This window comes from Jaculus jaculus, chromosome 7 (genome assembly GCF_020740685.1).
Source record: "Jaculus jaculus isolate mJacJac1 chromosome 7, mJacJac1.mat.Y.cur, whole genome shotgun sequence".
Classification (NCBI taxonomy): Eukaryota; Metazoa; Chordata; class Mammalia; order Rodentia; family Dipodidae; genus Jaculus; species Jaculus jaculus.
The window spans coordinates 124,244,926-124,262,603 of NC_059108.1; the positions used below are offsets into that span (position 1 = coordinate 124,244,926).

Below are 17,678 nucleotides of genomic sequence, written 5' to 3' on the forward strand. Positions count from 1 at the left end.
GGCACCTTCTAAATTCAACTCATGTTCTCCTTTGTGGAACCTCTGTTAATAATCCTTGCTCAGGGAACCGGAGAGATCAATCAGCACTTAAAGGAACTTGCTTGCATAGACTGATGTCCCAGGTTAAATTCCCATCACCTATGTAAAGTAGACGCAAAAAGTTATACATGCATCTGGCATTGATTTCCAGCTATACACACACGCACATGCACACACACACAATTTTTTTTTCCCAAGCTTTGTCTTTCTTTTCTTTGTTTGTGCTGGACTGTGCTAGAACAGAAACCCCTTACTTGTCTTGTTACATCCAAGCACTTTGCTTAGAACATTATCTTGTTTCCCTTTTGTTTCTTTAGAAAAGATTGTAACCCATCCCCTTATTGCGACTGAGTCCATTTTCCCGAGACACATCACAGACATAATAACTTAAGTGTTTTTGAAGTAGAGAAGTCTCCTTCCTCCTAGTGGGATGTCTTCTTTGTGCCTTTTCCAAACTTGGCATCAAGACCGAGAGCCAGGAGCACAAGCACAGTGCCCACCTGCTGCATATAGCTGATGGAGTTGGCAAAGAGGATCACAGAAGCCAAGATGGTGAAGAATTTCCATGTGGTGGTGATGATGGAACAGTTCAGGGGCCAAAATACACAACTGTCATGAAGATGAAGCTCTGACCCAGGACTGGTCAGGCCAAAGAGCAGGATGTTACAGATGATGGTAGGGTATCTTTCTGCAAAGCTTAAGAATTCCCAGTGAATAGGATTCCAGCTCCCAGCAGAAGTGTGGACCAAAGGTTGATGTTCAACATCATGTGGTTGGAGCCTGTTTGGTAATGAACTTACACGTGGTCCTGGGAAACACCTTCAGACCATCCAAAGTGAGCGACAAGAGCAGAAGCAGCTCTCCAAAACCAACTGTTTTCTTGAGTTTGTACAAGAAAAGGGCCACTCCAGCCACTAGTAGCAGTACACACAGTAGTTAGCCAATGGGTACTTCTTCAAGAGAGTCACCCCAAGGAGGATGACTGGGATTGGCTTGCAGGATTTACCAGGGACTTGAGTTGAGTAGTTGACAAACTGTACTGCTGAGTTGCTATAGACCATGGCACCCACATATGAGACAGAACAGGCATCACGGAGCCAGGTCCGAGTACGATCCACCAGACCTTGATAAACACAGCATGAACACCAACATTAAGGCAAAGGTGAAGGTCTCCTGTTTGGTTCTCTCCCCTTACTTTCCTCTTGTTCTGGGAGGGAGTTCCAAAACAGTTGGCTCTAAGGTCACCAAAACCTGTTTAGAGGTAGAAATCCCAGGTTCTTGGAAGCAACAAGCTTAAAAACATCTAAAAGAAGAAAAATAACTATTAAGTTTCAAAAAATCCAGGTGCCAACCATGATGTTTGGGAAATACGGGCTCAGCCGAAGATGCAAAAGTAACGGGTGCAAAAAAGGCGCGAGAACAAGAGAGAAAACAGCCGCAGCTGGGGCTGCATGGAGGGTGGGCTTGAGGGGATGTTTGTGCTCCCGCCCCCAGGGGTCTGCTCACATCTCCTCCAGATTCTTTAAAGAAAAGAGTCCTTCCTTGGGGCTTGCATAATGGCTCAGTGGATAAAGCATTTGCTGCATAAACGTCAGAAACTGAATTTGGATCCTCGGCACATGGGCAGCGCTGTGGCACTAGTGTCTGCAATCCCAGCATGCCTAGCTTCCAAGACAGGCTCAGGAACTTCGGAACTAGGGGACAGAATTCCTGACAAGCATGGCTCTACAAAGAAAGGAAGTCCTCGATAGGAGAGAACCGGAGAAACTCAGCTGCAAATTCTGTGTTTCAACTGCTCAGTCTCTAGCTAACCCCTGAACCATGTTTGCATGCTTAAGCAGACTCCTGGCAACTCAGCTCATGATAAAATAGTTGGCCCAGAAGGTAGTGTACATTTTTTGCCAAACCAAGTTAAAGTGAAACACAAATTTTCTAGACATATACAACAGAATCCAAAGTATCCATGAAATAATACTGATAGTGCCTGAATATAATTCAGCATTCACATTACTTGTGGGCAGCAGAGGTATATCCTTCCTGCATCTTTTTTTTTTCTTTCTTTTTGTTTTTTAAACTATTTTTTAGATATTTCATGTAGTTATGTGAGAGAGAGAAAGAGGCAGGTAGAAAGAAAGAGAATGGGCGTGCTAGGGCCTCCAGTCACTGCAAGCAAACTCCAGATACATGCGCCCCCTTGTGCATCTGGTGGGTCTTGGGGGATCAAACTTGGGTCCTTAGGCTTTGCAGGCAAACACCTTAACCACTAAACCATTTTCCCAGCCCCCTTCCCACATCTTTATATGTGGTACCCTGAGAAGCACCACCCATGTAATATTCCATCTGAGAACACAATCAAAGAACACATTGGACAAACTGGAAAGAAAGGATTATTTTATTAAAAACCAGGAAGAGTGCAAGGAGGGTGATGTGTTCTTCAAAATGTCAGCAAATACAGTATGTAATCCTGGAGAGGATCCTTCCTAGAAAGGAAAAGTGCTGTGAAGGACATTATCAGGCATTTGAACCTGCAGTTGAAATTAGAAAACTGTCAGTGTTCACTGAAGTTGAAACTTGTGATTAAGTAAGATATCCTTTATCTAAGGAAGCATGTAAAGAAGTGTCTGTGTGCATCTCATCCTTAAATGGTCAAAGGATTGTTGTAGTGAGAGAGAGAATATAAGTGATGAAGTAGGTTAGATAGCTCATCAGCAGAAAAAGGGCATAGGAGTATTGTTTAACTATTCTTTAAGCTGCTCTCAAAGTTTGAAACTATTTACAAGTAATGTTTGCTTTTGTTTTTTGGTTTTTCCAGGTAGGGTCTTGCTCTAGCCCAGGCTGACCTGGAATTCACTATGTAGTCCTAGGATGGACTTGAACATCATAGCTGTCCTCCTACCTCTGCCTCCCAAGTGCTGGGATTAAAGGCATGTGCCCCCACGCCTAGCTACAAGTAAAGATTTTATTTATTTATTTATATTTATTTTTTTAGAGAGAGTGAAAGAGGCACAGAGAATTGGCGTACCAGGACCTCAGATACTGCATTCAAACTCCAGATACTTGCACCACTTAGTGGACATGTGCGACCTTGTGCTTGCCTTTTGTGTGTTTGCCTTACATGGGATCTGGAGAGAGATCAAACATGGTAGTCCTTAGGCTTCACAGGCAAGTGCTGTAACCACTACACCATCTCTCTAGCCCAAATAAAGGTTTTAAAAAGTCATGATGGGGTCAGGCGGGGTGGCGGATGCTTTAATCCCAGCACTTGGGAAGAAGAGGTAGGACAATCGCCAGGAGTTCAAGGGTACCCTGAGACTACAGAGTGAATCTCAGGTCAGCCTGGGCTACATTGAGACCCTACCTTGAAAAACCAACCAAACAAACAAATCATGATGGAGATGAATAAGTAACTAAAGCTATGGATGTAATGTCAGGCTTTAATCTCTCTCACACAGTCAGGGTACTAAGCTTAATCAAATCAAAACCAAAAGACCCTTGAGTAGTTAGGTGGTGGCACATGCTTGTATTCCCAACATTCAGGAGGATTGTGAGCTCAGGGCCAGTTTGGCTACATAGTAAGACCTTGTCTCAACCCCCCTCCCCCAATTAAAAACAACTTGGTGTCTAGAAAGGCTTTTAGTTTTTTTGCATTTACTGTCTTTATATTCATTCGTTGAGACCAGGGTCTCATGTAGCTGGACTCAAATTTACTTTGTAGCCAAAGATGACCTTAAACTCCTGAAGTGCCTGCTTCTACTTCCCAAGACTAGGATTATAAGTATTCAACACTGTATCCATACTATTAACCTTGCAAAGTTGACTTAGGAGTTAATGGTTTTATTCATGTGCTTTATTTCAAATGCCAAGTGAGAAGGAGACTTTGTGAGATGATAACTGACTCTTGTTGTATTATATAGTTGTCTACCCTGGCATCAGTGACATTTTTCTCATGCTTCTTACCAGTTTCAGTGTAAACTGTTCTGGCCCAGGAATGTAAGGCATACATGGCCTTTACATTTCTGTGCTAGAGCAAAAGTTTAACTAGTTAGCAGACACAAGAGAAGGGGAGTGTTTAAAATGCCTCTGAATAACTGTGTAAGGTGACAGACAATGAGAGTAAGGAAAAACAGTGGGAGTGCATTGCCACTGTAGGTTTGAGTCGGTGATAATTTAGGCTAGGGTGGTAGCAGTGAGATGGAGAAAGACAAATGTGACATGTTGAAATAAAGACAAAGCTACAGTAGGATTAGATGGGTCTAGAAAGAAGTGATCTGAGCCCGTAGAGCATTTTTACACTGTGGTGGAGGGTTAAGGAGTGTGGGAAAGTTGAGACAGAGAGGTTTCACATTTCAGGAATTTGTGAGGGAAAACCTGAGTCAAAAACAAGAGTTTGTTCCCACATACCTTTTTAGGATTTGGGAACTTGCAAGTATTTAAAGTGGAAGGAAAAGTAATAAGGACAAAGATAACATACTTCAAAGTTTGAGATCTGAGCTTTCAAACAACTCATCCAGCTGGATTTGGTAGTGTATACCCTTAAGCCTAGTATCCAGGAAGCTGAGTTAGGAGTATCTCCATCTCAAGGCTACCCTGGGCTACATAGTGAGTAGCCTTCCCCAAAACGGTAATAGTTTAAAAAAAAAAAAAAAAAAAGACCACCTCCAGGCCAATGTTTGGGCAGTTTTTATGTCATGTTATCAATGCTTCTTTCTTACTTCCACTGCAGATCCAGAAACAGCAAGACCTACCAGCTCCAAAATCACCACCACGCTGGGTCTGGTTGTCCACGCTGCAGGTGAGCTTGGGTTACAATAAGAGCTACCCTTCTTACCACGCTGAGGAAGGGCTAGGACTCACTGAGCACATCTACACTGAGTGCTCACAAGCTGACCTTTGGGGTAAACACTGTTGGTGAAGTCCTGACATCTTCTGGGTTGGCATTGTACCTAAACATTTACACACACACATATGAATAATTTTTTTTTTTTTCTAGGTAGGGTCTCACTCTAGCCCAGGCTGACTTGGAATTCACTATGTAGTTTCAGGGTGGCCTTGAACTCACAGTGATCCTCCTGCCTGTACCTCCCAAGTGCTGGGATTAAAGGCATGCACCATTACACCCGGCTCTGTTTTTATTTGAGGTAGGGTTGCACTCTAGCCTGAGTTTACCTGGAACTCATTTTGTGGTCCCTAGCTGGCCTTGAACTCATGGTGATCCTCCTCCTCTGCCTCCCAAGTGCTGAGATTAAAGGCGTGTGTTACCACACCCAGCAGTTTCTGTATTTTTAATACTTCGGTATAGTGATTAAGGTAGGTGTGACAGTGCCCACCTGTAATCACAGCACTCAAGAGATGGATTCTGTAGGATTGAGAGTTCAAAACCAGCCTGAGCTACAAAGTGAGTTCAGGGTTAGCTGAGCTACATACCAAAATACAAAGGGCTGGGGAGATGGTGTGTGTTGGGGATTTAGCGTGTGTGGTGTGCACAAGGTCGTGGGTTCCCCAGCACGGTGAAAGAAAGAGTGGGGGAGAATATGTCATAGCATCTGAAAAGCATGAGGTTCAAGTGAACAAGGCCGTGTTAGAACACAGCTCTTCCCATGCATTTATGTGTCATCTGTGGCTTCTTTGCCACAGTGACAGTGTTGAGTAGTTACAAGAGACCAGTAATCTGCAAAGCGAAGCTAAAACATTTCTTGTGTGGCCTTTAAGAGATTTGCTGACCTCTGCCCTAAGCTCTCATTGGAAAAAAGAGAGTTGCCACTTTGGTACCAAATAGCTCTGCTTCCCAGTGTAGGTTAAGGTGGTAGATGGGACACAAAAGGCTCAGCATTACTGGCAGGGCTTGCTCTAGAACCCTAACCCAAATGCAGGTGAAGTAGTAGGAGTCTGTCAGGGACAAACGAATGTATGTGAAAGGTGGCTCACTACGACCTGGCTGTTTTCTAACAGAATTCATCCATTCAGCCCTCTGTGTGTGAGTCATGGCATGTGAATCATCTAGGTTGCAACACAGTGTTTGTAAAGAGATGCTTCCTTTGAAATTCTTGGCAGTGCTCTTATTACACTTTTTTTTTTTTTTTTTTTTTTGGTTTTTCAAGGTAGGATCCCACTCTAGCCCAGGCTGTCCTGGATTTCACTCGGTAGTCTCAGGGTGGCCTCAAGCTCACGGTGGTCCTCCTACCTCTGCCTCCCAAGTGCTGGGATTAAAGGCGTGCACTACCACACCCGGCTTCTTATTACACTTTGATTATCAATGGGTGTTTTGAGTTTCATACTTTTTCTATTAATAAAAATATCTAACTTAGGGCTGGAGAGATAGCTTAGCAGTTAAGGCACTTGCCTGCAAAGCCAAAGGACCCAGGTTCAATTCCCCAGGCCCCACGTAAGCCAGGTGCACAAGGTGGCACATGTGTCTGGAGTTCATTTGCGGTGGCCAGAGGCCCTAGAGCGCCCACTCTCAATCTGCCTGTCATCTATGTGCCTTTCTCTCTCCCTCTAATAATAATTAAATATATATATATAATATATAATAATAATTAAAACATATGTTTTAAATATCTAACTTACTGAATACACTTGGCTAGGTGTTAAGTCCTTTATTTATATTTAGCCGTCCTGAAAATCCCTAAGAAGTCTATGTTTTGTTGAATCCCTGAAGCTGTAGTTCAGAGGGCAAGTCGCCTCCCGGAGCCAAGTCCAGCTCTGCCTGGCTCAGCAGAGCCCACACCAGCCACTGCACTGCCGCTGTCGCTCATAGCCTCTTCTCTTTCATTGCTTCCACATTCAGCGGATGGTGTGGCCTTGGGAGCAGCCGCTTCAACTTCACAGACTAGTGTCCAGTTAATTGTGTTTGTGGCTATAATGCTGCATAAGGTAAGCCAAGACTTGGTGTTGACTGCATTTGGTAGTTAACTTTTCTCTTTGTGGGCTGGGGAGATGGCTCAGAAGTTAAAGGTGCTTCTCACAAAGCCTGCTGGCCCAGGTTGGACTCCCTAGTTTGCTCATAAAGCCAGATGCACAAAGTGGTATATGTATCTGGAGTTTGCAGCAGCAAGAGTTCCTGGTGCACCCATACTCTCTTGCTCTTTCTCAAATAGGCAAATATATTTTTCAGAAAAATTTCTCTTCTTTTCTTTTTGGAATAGGAATTTGCTTTAGTTTCTTAACTGTTACCCATTTTGGAGAGTTGAATGTCCACAGCTATTTTTTTATTTTTATTTTTTTTTTTTTGCTGCCATTTTCTTAAACATTTACTTGAAAGGTTTTATGTTTGTATGATCATATAAACAAACTGTTAAATTCTCTGTGTATTTCTGTATTTGATAGAATTGTATGCATAAAGAACACCAAGAAACATACAAGTACACATACACAGTGGATCTTTTCTTGAATTAGAACATTAATTCCTGAAAAGGCAGGGCTTGGTCTTGATGCTATACCTAGGTTTTTGGTATGAAACTTTAGAGTCACATACATGTATGTTGTAGTCAGCTGCAGTATTGTTGGCATGAATTTCCAAACTAGGCACAGTTAACAGGGGAAGGGATTTATTGAAGCTTACAGGAAAAGGGGAAGTTCCATGATGGCACAAGAAGCTGGCCTGCTTTCACTGGTCCACACATAGAGTAAAACCAAAAGCTACCACACTCAGGAACTATCCCCATAAGGCAGAACTCAGGCACTTTGCATATCTTTGGTGGAATTCTGATCTGTCCCCAGTAACACTTCCTCCAGCCAAGTTTCAAGCTTGAATAAAACTCCTGAATCTATTGGGGGACATCCATTCAAACTACCACCATGTACTTCTTTATATATATATTATTTATTTATTTGAGGGGGAGGGAGGGGGAGGCAGAGAATGGACACACCAGGGCTTCTAGCCACTGCAAACGAACTCCAGACACATGCACCACCCTGTGCATCTGGCTTACTTGGGTTCTGGAGAATCAAACTGGGATCCTTTTTGGCTTTGCAGGCAAACGCCTTAACTGCTAAGCCATCTCTCCAGCCCCACCATGTACTTCTTGATGTGGAAGTCCGTCATGCTTGTCAGTGATAATAAGCGTATTTATCATTCCCAGGCTCCAGCAGCATTTGGGCTGGTGTCCTTCCTGATGCATGCTGGCCTGGAGCGGAATCGAATCAGAAAGCACTTGCTGGTATTTGCACTGGCAGCACCAGTTATGTCCATGGTGACATACTTGGGACTAAGTAAGGTAAGTTTTGACATCCCTCACTTGTGTAGACATGTCTAGGTTCTCTGTCATCTACTAGACCATAGGGTCTCTTATGTTGACATTCTCAACTAAATTACTTTCTCAAACTAAGAATAAAATTAGGGCTGAAGAGATGACCCCGTGGTTAAGGCACTTGCCTGCAAAGCCCAAGGACTTGAGTTCAATTCCCCAGTACCCAAGTAAAGCTGTATGCACAAAGTGGTACATGCATTTGGAGTTTGTTTGCAGTGTTTAGAGGCCCTGGTACACCCATTCTTTCTCTTTCTGTTGGATGTTGTTGCATATGTCTTGAACCCCAGCACTCAGGAGGCAAAGGTAGGAGAATTGCTCAGTGAGTTTGAGGCCAGCCTGAGACTATATGGTGAATACCAGATCAACCTGGGCTAGAGCAAAACCCTACCTCAAAACAAAACACACAGGGCTGGAGAGATGGCTTGGCGGTTAAGCACTTGCCTGTGAAGCCTAAGGACCCCAGTTTGAGGCTCGGTTCCCCAGGTCCCACATTAGCCAGATGCACAAGGGGGCGCACGTGTCTGGAGTTCGTTTGCAGAAGCTGGAAGCCCTGGCGCGCCCATTCTCTCTCTCCCCCTCTATCTGTCTTTCCCTCTGTGTCTGTTGCTCTCAAATAAATAAATAAAAATAAAAAATAAAAAATAAAAAAAAAGATGCTTAAAAAAAAACAACACAAAAAACCTAAACCAAATAAATGTCTTAACTCTTTGTAGACTTGTTTAATCATTTAAATTGAAAACATTCTTGCCATCATTTCCAAAAATACTTTCATAAATTTATGGTAGAATTTCAGTATTTAAAGTAATATATGGCTGGGCATGGAGGCACATGCCTTTGATCCCAGCACTCGGGAGGCAGAGGTAGGAGGATCGCCATGAGTTTGAGGCCACCCTGAAACTACATAGTAAATTCCAGGTCAACCTGGGCTAGAGCAAGACCCTGCCTTGAAAAGCCAAAATAAATAAATACATAGAGTAATATAACCAGCCATGCTTATTTTATTTGAAAAATATCCAGAAAGTCCAAACCATCCTACCTTTAATATTTCAACAGGCACATGAAATATGGGAGCAGCCAGGGGCAGCTTTTAGGAGAGCAGGGCTAAGCAAAGATGGCTGGAGTCAGCTAGGGCTTCGATTCTTCTGTTCACTGTCATGTTGCAAAATGTCGTTCTTTATCACTTAACGCTGCTTCACACCTGCACTGGCATGCCATTTGTCAGCTTAGACTCACGAACTCCATTTCCTAGACTTCATGCCTTACCATTCTGTCTACCTGGGCTGTAGTGCCTAACAACACCCCTTTTGTGCTCAGTAACTGCTTTTCTTCATGTCCTTTCTGAAGGTCATTGGTTCATCACTATATAATATAGTGAAATGTGTATTAAAAGGAATATATGACTCTCCTGGTTTTGTTTTGTTTTGTTTTGTTTGATGTATGGTCTCGCTGTAGCCCAGGCTGACCTGGAATTTACTATGTAGTCTCAGAGTGGCCTCAAACTCAGTGATCCTCCTACCTCTGTCCCCTAGGTGCTGAGTTTCGTGTCTGACTCAATCTTCTGATTTTTGTGATGGTACTAGAATTGAACCCAGGGTTTCACACATGATAGACAAGCACTCTATTACCAAGCAATATCCCCAACCTTCTTATCTCATTAAAAAAGAAAAGAACTTCAATCCCAGCACTCGGGAGGCAGAAGTAGGAGGATCACCATGACTTCAAGGCCATCCTGAGACTAGTGAATTCCAGGTCAGCCTGGGCTAGAGCAAGCAAGACCCTACCTCAAAACAACAACAACAAACAAATAAAAAGGAAAAAAAAATTAAAGAAATATATGAGAAATGAAATGGTTAAAGACTGCTTAATTTTCTATTAATCAGGGTTTTGTTGGTCTTGATTCTAACAAATGAGTTATTTAGTCCCCTTTTTATTTACTTGAAAAGCCTTATGAGCAATATATAGTTTTTACATTATTTTAAAAATCTTTTTACTTTTACAGTACTAGGAATCAAACCCAAAACCTTGCATGTGCTAGAAAGCATTCACCACTGACCTACATCCCCAGCCAGCTCTTGTCATTTCTTTTAAAACATGACTCTGGGCTGGAGAGATGGCTTAGCAGTTAAAGCACTTGCCTGCAAAGCCAAAGGAACCAGGTTTGGTTCCCCAGGACCCACATAAGCCAGATGCACAAGGTGACATATGAGTCTGGAGTGAGTTTGTCTCTCTCTCTTTCTCAAACAAAAATAAATAAAATATGACTCGGTACTTCATTAGAACTTTTTTAAATTTATGTGAGAGAAATAGGCAGATGGAGGGAGAGAATGGGCATGCCAGGGCCTCCAGCTGCTGCAGATAAACTCCATAAGCTTGCACCACCTTGTGCATCTGGCTTACGTGGGTCCTGGGGAATTGAACCTGAGTTCTTTGACTTTGTAGGCAAGTAAGTGTCTTACCTACTAGGCCATCTCTTCAGCCCTCCATTAGAACTTTTTACAGGAAGATACTGATAATTCTGGAGATATTTGGTTATCTGTGGCAAGTTCTTTTCTTGACAATTTGATTGTCTTAGTTGATTGGTGTATTTTTTTAATAGAAAAGGCTGCAATTTAGTTGTATAGAGATTAGCAAATGATAACAGGTGTGGTGGCACATGTCTGTAACCTCAGCCCTTGGGTGGCTGAGGCAGGAGGATTAACAAGTTATATCATAAGCTCTCTGAGGGCAGCTGTTGCATCTTGATTAGCATGTGTATCAAACATCTGGCTTAAAATCTGTACCTGCTGTGTAGAGGATACTTGTTACTTTTGGAGAAAATGAATCGGTGCCTGAAACACTGTCTGCATTAATGTGATCTTGATTCCATCTCGAATATAGGCAAAACTTGTTCAACCAGCACTTAAAATTTGTTTTGTAAAACAATTATAGTTAATAATAGTATTTGCTTCAAAATTGATGAGAGTAAACTTTAAAAAAGCATTTGAGATGCATATGTTAATGAGTTAGATTTAGTAATTCTACATTGTATTCATAACTCAGACTATCTGTAAACTCCGTAAGTATACATGATTAAAAATTGTTGATTTCAAATGAATTTTATTTTATTATTTTACAGAGAGTGAGAGAACGCAAGAGAGAATTGGCACACCAGGGCCTTAGCCACTGCAATTGAACTCCAGACACTTTTGCCACCTAGTGGGCATGTGCAGCCTTATGCTTGCCTTACCTTTGTACATCTGGCTCAGGTGGTATCTGAAAAGTTGAACATAGGTTCTTAGGCTTTGCAGGCCAGTGCTTTAACCACTAAGCCATCTCTCCAGCCCTCGAGTGAAATCTTAAGCAGCAATTGTATACTTTACTGGTATTCTGAAATCTTTATTTGGAAGCTCTCCATAAATGGCATAGAGCTACTCTGATCTCAAGGTAGAAATAGTCAGACTTATTCCTGACCCTGAATTTTATTTGACTTAAATTTTTCTCTTTCTTTTAATTCACAGAGCAGTAAAGAAGCTCTTTCAGAGGTCAATGCCACTGGAGTGGCCATGCTTTTTTCTGCTGGGACATTTCTTTATGTTGCCACAGTCCATGTCCTCCCTGAGGTGGGTGGAATGGGACACAGCCACAAACCAGACACCACCGGAGGGAGAGGCCTCAGCCGCCTGGAGGTGACAGCCCTGGTTCTGGGTTGCCTCATCCCACTCATCCTGTCAATAGGACACCAGCATTAAGTGTTCAGACTCCAGCCTCAGTCCATGGCCGTTTGCCATCCAAGGAGAACAGCCCATGTGTGACTGCTCCTCACTTCCTCAGTGTCTTTGTCTCGCCTTGCCCATCTCCACCTGTGTTCGTAGAATCCAGAGGGAGGTGAGAGTCAATTCTGGGGAAATGAAAAAGCATGTATCAGGAACATTGTGGTTAGGCATCGACTTGTGTTGTCTTTTAAAGGGCCTTTGGCATATTGAGTGTTGATGTTTCTCTTAACCCTATTCTCAGGGAAGATGGAATTTAGTTTTAAAGAAAAGTGAAGAACTTCATGCAGTGGAATAGTAATTATGAAAACGCAGTATTCTATAATTAAGCTCAATGTTTTCTCCTTAGCTTAGAGGCTCTGCCACTTCACCTGTTCATTCTTAACATGGTTCTCACTGTGGGAGATTGCTTTAGCATCTGCCACATGCCTTGATAGAAGGTGGCATCGCCTACACTCTTAGATGCTAAAGGTAATGGCAGTTAGTTTGGGATTAGAGTAAGGAAATTAAGGCAGGAGACACAGTAAAAGCTGACCTTTTACTCGAAAGAGATCTCCATTGAAAGGGATGTCAAGTCCTAAACACATCCATTGCTGCCTGCCATTCCATCCAGTGGAGCAGTGAAGGGGGACCAGCTTCTGAAGAGTGACTGGTGTTTCACAACCTTTCTGCCCCCAGCGCATTCTTAAAGAGGAGCCAAATGCCAGGAGGTTTGGCCCTAGGCTTTCCTTCAAGAGCAACAGTCTGATCACAAAGTATCTTTAGAAATTAAGGAACACTAAATTTAAAATGAATTTGGAGTTGCTGACATCTTTGTAATGACTTTTTTTATTTTTTTAAGTAAGACTGTCAAAATGTGTGTGGTCCTTCTTTTTTTCTAAGTACTTCTTTTAGCAGAGCCGTTGGCTAAGTCTTTGTCCAGCGTGTTGAGCTTTTCCTCTGTTCACATAGCACCTGTAGCATACAGAAAGTCTAGCTGTATCAAAAGAGGGAAGTGTCTGCCTACTAGCTTAAAGCTTATTGAAATCATGTCTCTTTGTCTTGGTCTTTCCCATGCTTTTCTCCTTAACTTTTCCCTCCAGGCCCTTCTCCCCACAATTTGCTGCTAACTGCTGGTGACGATGTCAGTACTTGTGTGAGGTGAATTCTCATCAGGACAACCACTTCTTGAGCTGTGATAAGAAGATAATATTGGTCTCTAGTCTTCATTCCCTTCAGATAAGTCACCTTTGTGTCAAATACAGCTTAGTTAAGCCCTCAAAATATCATCTCCTCACATGTGAATTGACACAGTCACTAAAAGCCTGATGACTTACACAACTGAGGCAGCAAGGGGTCATTTTTCCACATTTGCCAAAATATGCAAAATCCTGTTTTGTCAATAAGTGTATAATACTGTATTAATTTATTTTGATTTTTCTGTACCACTTCACACCACATAACAATGAAGAGAGAGCCAACATTAGTTTCTTCAGAGCACTGGGTTTAGTCATTTGTAAAGTGTTTTCTATAATACATAAGCCAGCATGCCTGTGATTTCTTTATTTCTCCTAGATTTGTCACTGTGTCAGCAGCTGTGGAATTGTATTTGAGTCCTCTGCTGGCTACAGTGAAGATAGCAGCAGAAATAGGACGTAGTTTTGTACCGAAGCTGGCAACCATTGCATCCAATGTTAAACCCGGACATGCAGTGTGGGAAGTCTGAATGACTCCTGATTAGGCAGTAACAGCCGACTCAGGAGAGGCTGGTCTCATCTGATCCTTCAAAGTACGGTTGCCTTGATTCTTTCTAGAAATTTACTGTGTCAAGTACATAGCAGGTTTTTGTGTCTGGTTTGGTTCAAGTAGAAGTGATTTCTATCTTATTATGTGCAGTGGTCAGAAATTTGTTCTGCTGGCCAAAGCCTCTTTCAGCAGTGCCTTGCCATTCGTGCTTAAACATGTGGCTAGAATAATTTGCTGGACAGGGCCTTGAACTCTGGCAAGGACTGAACCATTGAACTTATAAATTTGCCTTCCCTTCTGGACCTCAATATTAATAAGCTCTCCGAAGCTGGGGGCTTTCCCAGATCCTAAAGCTGCTGCCTTGGAACTGCTCATTTCTCCCCCGGGCAGTAGGCAGAAATAGCCATAAAATCTTAATAGGGCTTAAACACATCTTCAGGCAGCAGGAAACCACACAGCATGGCAGGGGCCTCTTTCAAGGGAGGCGGCAGATCTTGTTCACATGGTGGCCAGTGTCCCCAGAGAGGCCATCTCAACCTTCACCTCATAGTAGATTTCAGTTCCATTTTCCTCCTGCTTAAATCTGCTCCTTGGATGTGTATGCCTTAATGTTCTGATACATTTGAGAACACTGGCGCTAACGTAAGCTGCTGCCGTGACTACAAGTGGAATTATTGGCTACCAAAGAGAAGCAATTGATGAAAAGCATGGGCAGTCCTTCCTCACAACCAAAGCAATCTTGATGACAATTTGAGTCCATTTCCTTGGTAGGCATAGGTGTCCTTCGGATTCCAAGCGCTCTCTTACATGGCAGATTAAGTTGAAAAAATGTTACTGATAATTCCCTCACTTGTTCTCCAGCTCCTGCTTATCCGTCCCCACATCACCAAAGAGCAGTGGTCCAGGTGAATGTCTGTTCTACCGGGCGTGCTGCTGGCAGATTGCTTTGTAGGCAGAGGTTCTGCACTGGAATTGAGAGCTAGAAACAGTACTACCTACAGAGGCCGTGTGTCCTGTCCCTCCCCCATTTCACTTTCTCATGTCCTGTTCAAAACAGCGGAGTCAACCTATTCTGCTATTTTGGATCATTAGAGAAAAGAAAGGGAGTAGCTGTTCTGAGGTGCCATTGCTTGTACAAAGAAGAAAATGCTATTTTTTTTTTTTTTTTTAACCAGTCTATGTCTGAATGTCACTGCCCAGTTTTTTCTCTTTTTCAATGGTTAGAACTAGGAGGACACACCAACATCAGAGTGTGTTAAGCCCTGACACACATGGTAGCTAGCTAGGTCCTGAAGTTGGGAACTGTATGTCAACAGCACAAGCCCTGAAGAATGCTCCTGACTCTTGGGCCTGTGTCCCTTAAGAGACTGAGAAGAATGACCACATTTATCCCAAATGCTACAGTGCAAGGGAGATAGCTTTGGCAGTTGTCCTATAGGGGATTTCTCCTTGCAACAGAAAATTTCTGCTCAGTACAGAACGGTCCCTCAGGAGCACTGGAGAAGATGCTACGCAAATGAACCAAGGGTGCAACCTTTTTTTTTTCTTTTTGCCTGAGACATCTCGATGCACTTCACAAGACTTGAAGGAGATGTGTCACTAGTGAGGAAGGACTTATTTAGATAAGTTCAGTCTAATGAGTGACTGGCTTTGCTCTTTGTCTGGAAGCTGGGATTTTTCTGCAAGCTGGGTTTCTCATGGCGTGATAAGACTACAGTTCCCCTGGTTTGGTGGCCTCAGTGGTTATTTTAAATGTTCCTTTTTCTGGATCCTTTGTACACATGAAATCATTCCATGGATGGCTGCCTTATAATTTTGTCTCTTTCCACCTTAATTGTGAATGGTTTAAAAATTGCTGTTTTCTGATTTATGATATTAAATTTTTATTAGTGCATACTATATGTGAGTGGCTCTTATATGTTGGCAGTATTTCTTTTTGGTGACCACAGTTGACCCATAGGTCACATCACAAGCCGTGAAAAACAGGAAAGATGTACCTACTATATGCCTATGGGCAAGGGAGGATCAAGGGTAGGTGAAAAATTGAGGACTCAATATACCATCTGCTCTAGAAACAACTACAAATCTATTGATATTCTTCACCTTTCCCTTGCTGCTGTTGTAAACATAATTTTTATATTTCTTTTCTGTTTTTTTAATTTATTTGAGACAGAGAAAGAGGCAGGGAGAGAGGAAAAAAAATATGAATGAATAAATACGGGCACATCAGGAACTCCAGCTGCTGCAAATGAACTCCAGATACATGTGCCACCTTGTGCCTCTGGCTTACATGGGTCCTGGGGAATTGAACCTGGGTCCTTTGGCTTTGCAGGCAAACTCCTTAACTGCTAAGCCAGACTGGTCTTGAACTCACCCCCTCTCTGCCTCCCAAGTGTGGAGGTTAAAGGTGTGCACCACCGCACCCAGCCATATTCCATAAACCTAATTTTTTTATTATTTTTTAATTTTTATTAACATTTTCCATGATCATAAAAAAAATCCCATGGTAATACCCCCCCCCACTTACCCCTTTGAAATTCCATTCTCCATCATATTACCTCCCCATCTCCATAAACCTAATTTTTTAAAAAAATATTCTTTTTTTAAATTTTTGTTTATTTTTATTTATTTATTTGAGAGCAACAGAGAGAGGGAAAGAGAGGGAGAATAGAGAATGGGCGCGCCAGGGCTTCCAGCCACTGCAAATGAACTCCAGACGCGTGCACCCCCTTGTGCATCTGGCTAATGTGGGTCCTGGGGAATTAAGCCTCGAACCGGGGTCCTTAGGCTTCATAGGCAAGCGCTTAACCGCTAAGCCATCTTTCCAGCCCCATAAACCTAATTTTTAAAGGTGACTCTCTGGATTGGGGAGATGGCTCTGCATAAAGCACTTGTTGTGTGAGTTCAGTACCTGAGTTAAGATCCCACATAGAAAGTGTGTCATTAGAGTAGGTGTCTGTAATCCCAGCATGGCTAAGGTGAGATGGGAAACAGAAACAGAAGACTTTTCTTGGAAGCTTGCAAGCCAGGTAGCCTATTAAACACAGCAGTGAACACTGAGCCTCCCTCAAACAAAGCAGAAGGCAAGGACCAGCATTGTCAGCAGATTCTGTTTTATAGAGAGGGAGCCAAGATCAGTTGTTTCCATTTGGTTAGCAATCCAAAGCAGCAAACTAGAGCACCTGACCAGAGGCTGAGTGCAGATGCAGCGACACAGCATTTGCTGTGCGTCCACTACGTGCCCGGGCCCCTGTTGTGAAGAGGATCCCTTGTAGAAGAGCAGCAAACAGGAACTGCAAAGCAAGGAGACTGCTGTATTAGAATGCAAGAACTGACGAAGGTCAGCTGTGACCAAAGGAGGGGTAGTGCCAGCTGAAGCTGGTGCTATGGGCTTGTGGAATCTGGGGTGAAAACTCAAGTGCTGAAATTAGGCTTGAAGGAGGGAGGCGCCTGATGCTACCTCAGCACCTGGCAGCCCAGATCGTCCTGCCATTTCTGCTTGGTTCTATTAGGATGCCTAGGACAGCAGAGTAGCATCACTCCCGAGTCCCTTGCGTGGTGCAAGCCTGGAAACAGCAGCTGTGGGTAGAGCTGAGGACAGAAAGAGCAGGGAGCTGAGGAAGTGGCACTGTGGGAAAAGCTACTTTTGTCCAGGTTGCTGGCAGCTTTTCTGTGACTCCAGGAAGACCTTTGTCTCCATTTCCCTATAGAGCACGCTTGTTTCCCATTCCTGACCTGAGTTCCTTAGTGAGCCTTGTGTCTGAGATCTAGAACAAGAGAGTTGCAACCTGATTCGTATTCGTTCACACAGCTCCTTCCTGTGGGCTGCTCATGTAAAGAGGCTGTGTTAATACCTGATTCATGGCACAGTGATGCCCATCACATGAGCCCAAGCACTATGGGTAACAGCCACATC

General features: G+C 43.1%; 1 protein-coding gene and 1 pseudogene across 3 annotated transcripts in view; one reads left to right on the plus strand and one right to left on the minus strand.

Annotated features, from left to right (window-relative positions):
* Slc39a9 (solute carrier family 39 member 9) overlaps positions 1–15,661 on the plus strand; it is a 51,979-nt gene extending 36,318 nt beyond the window's left edge. Inside the window, exons 4-8 of one of the 3 annotated variants that reach the window (XR_006638080.1) lie at positions 4,763–4,831; positions 6,827–6,912; positions 8,121–8,255; positions 11,786–12,792; positions 13,120–15,661. Coding sequence is in view for 1 of the 3 variants with exons in the window: in XM_004649288.3 (XP_004649345.2) it covers positions 4,763–4,831; positions 6,827–6,912; positions 8,121–8,255; positions 11,786–12,016 (521 nt within the window). In the remaining 2 variants the exon portion in view is untranslated. Of the gene's footprint in view, positions 1–4,762; positions 4,832–6,826; positions 6,913–8,120; positions 8,256–11,785 lie in introns of all 3 variants that reach the window. The other 2 variants (XR_006638081.1, XM_004649288.3) reach the window with 2 other exon arrangements.
* Positions 462–1,115, minus strand: LOC105943771 (annotated as a pseudogene).
* Positions 15,662–17,678: the final 2,017 nt, after the last annotated feature.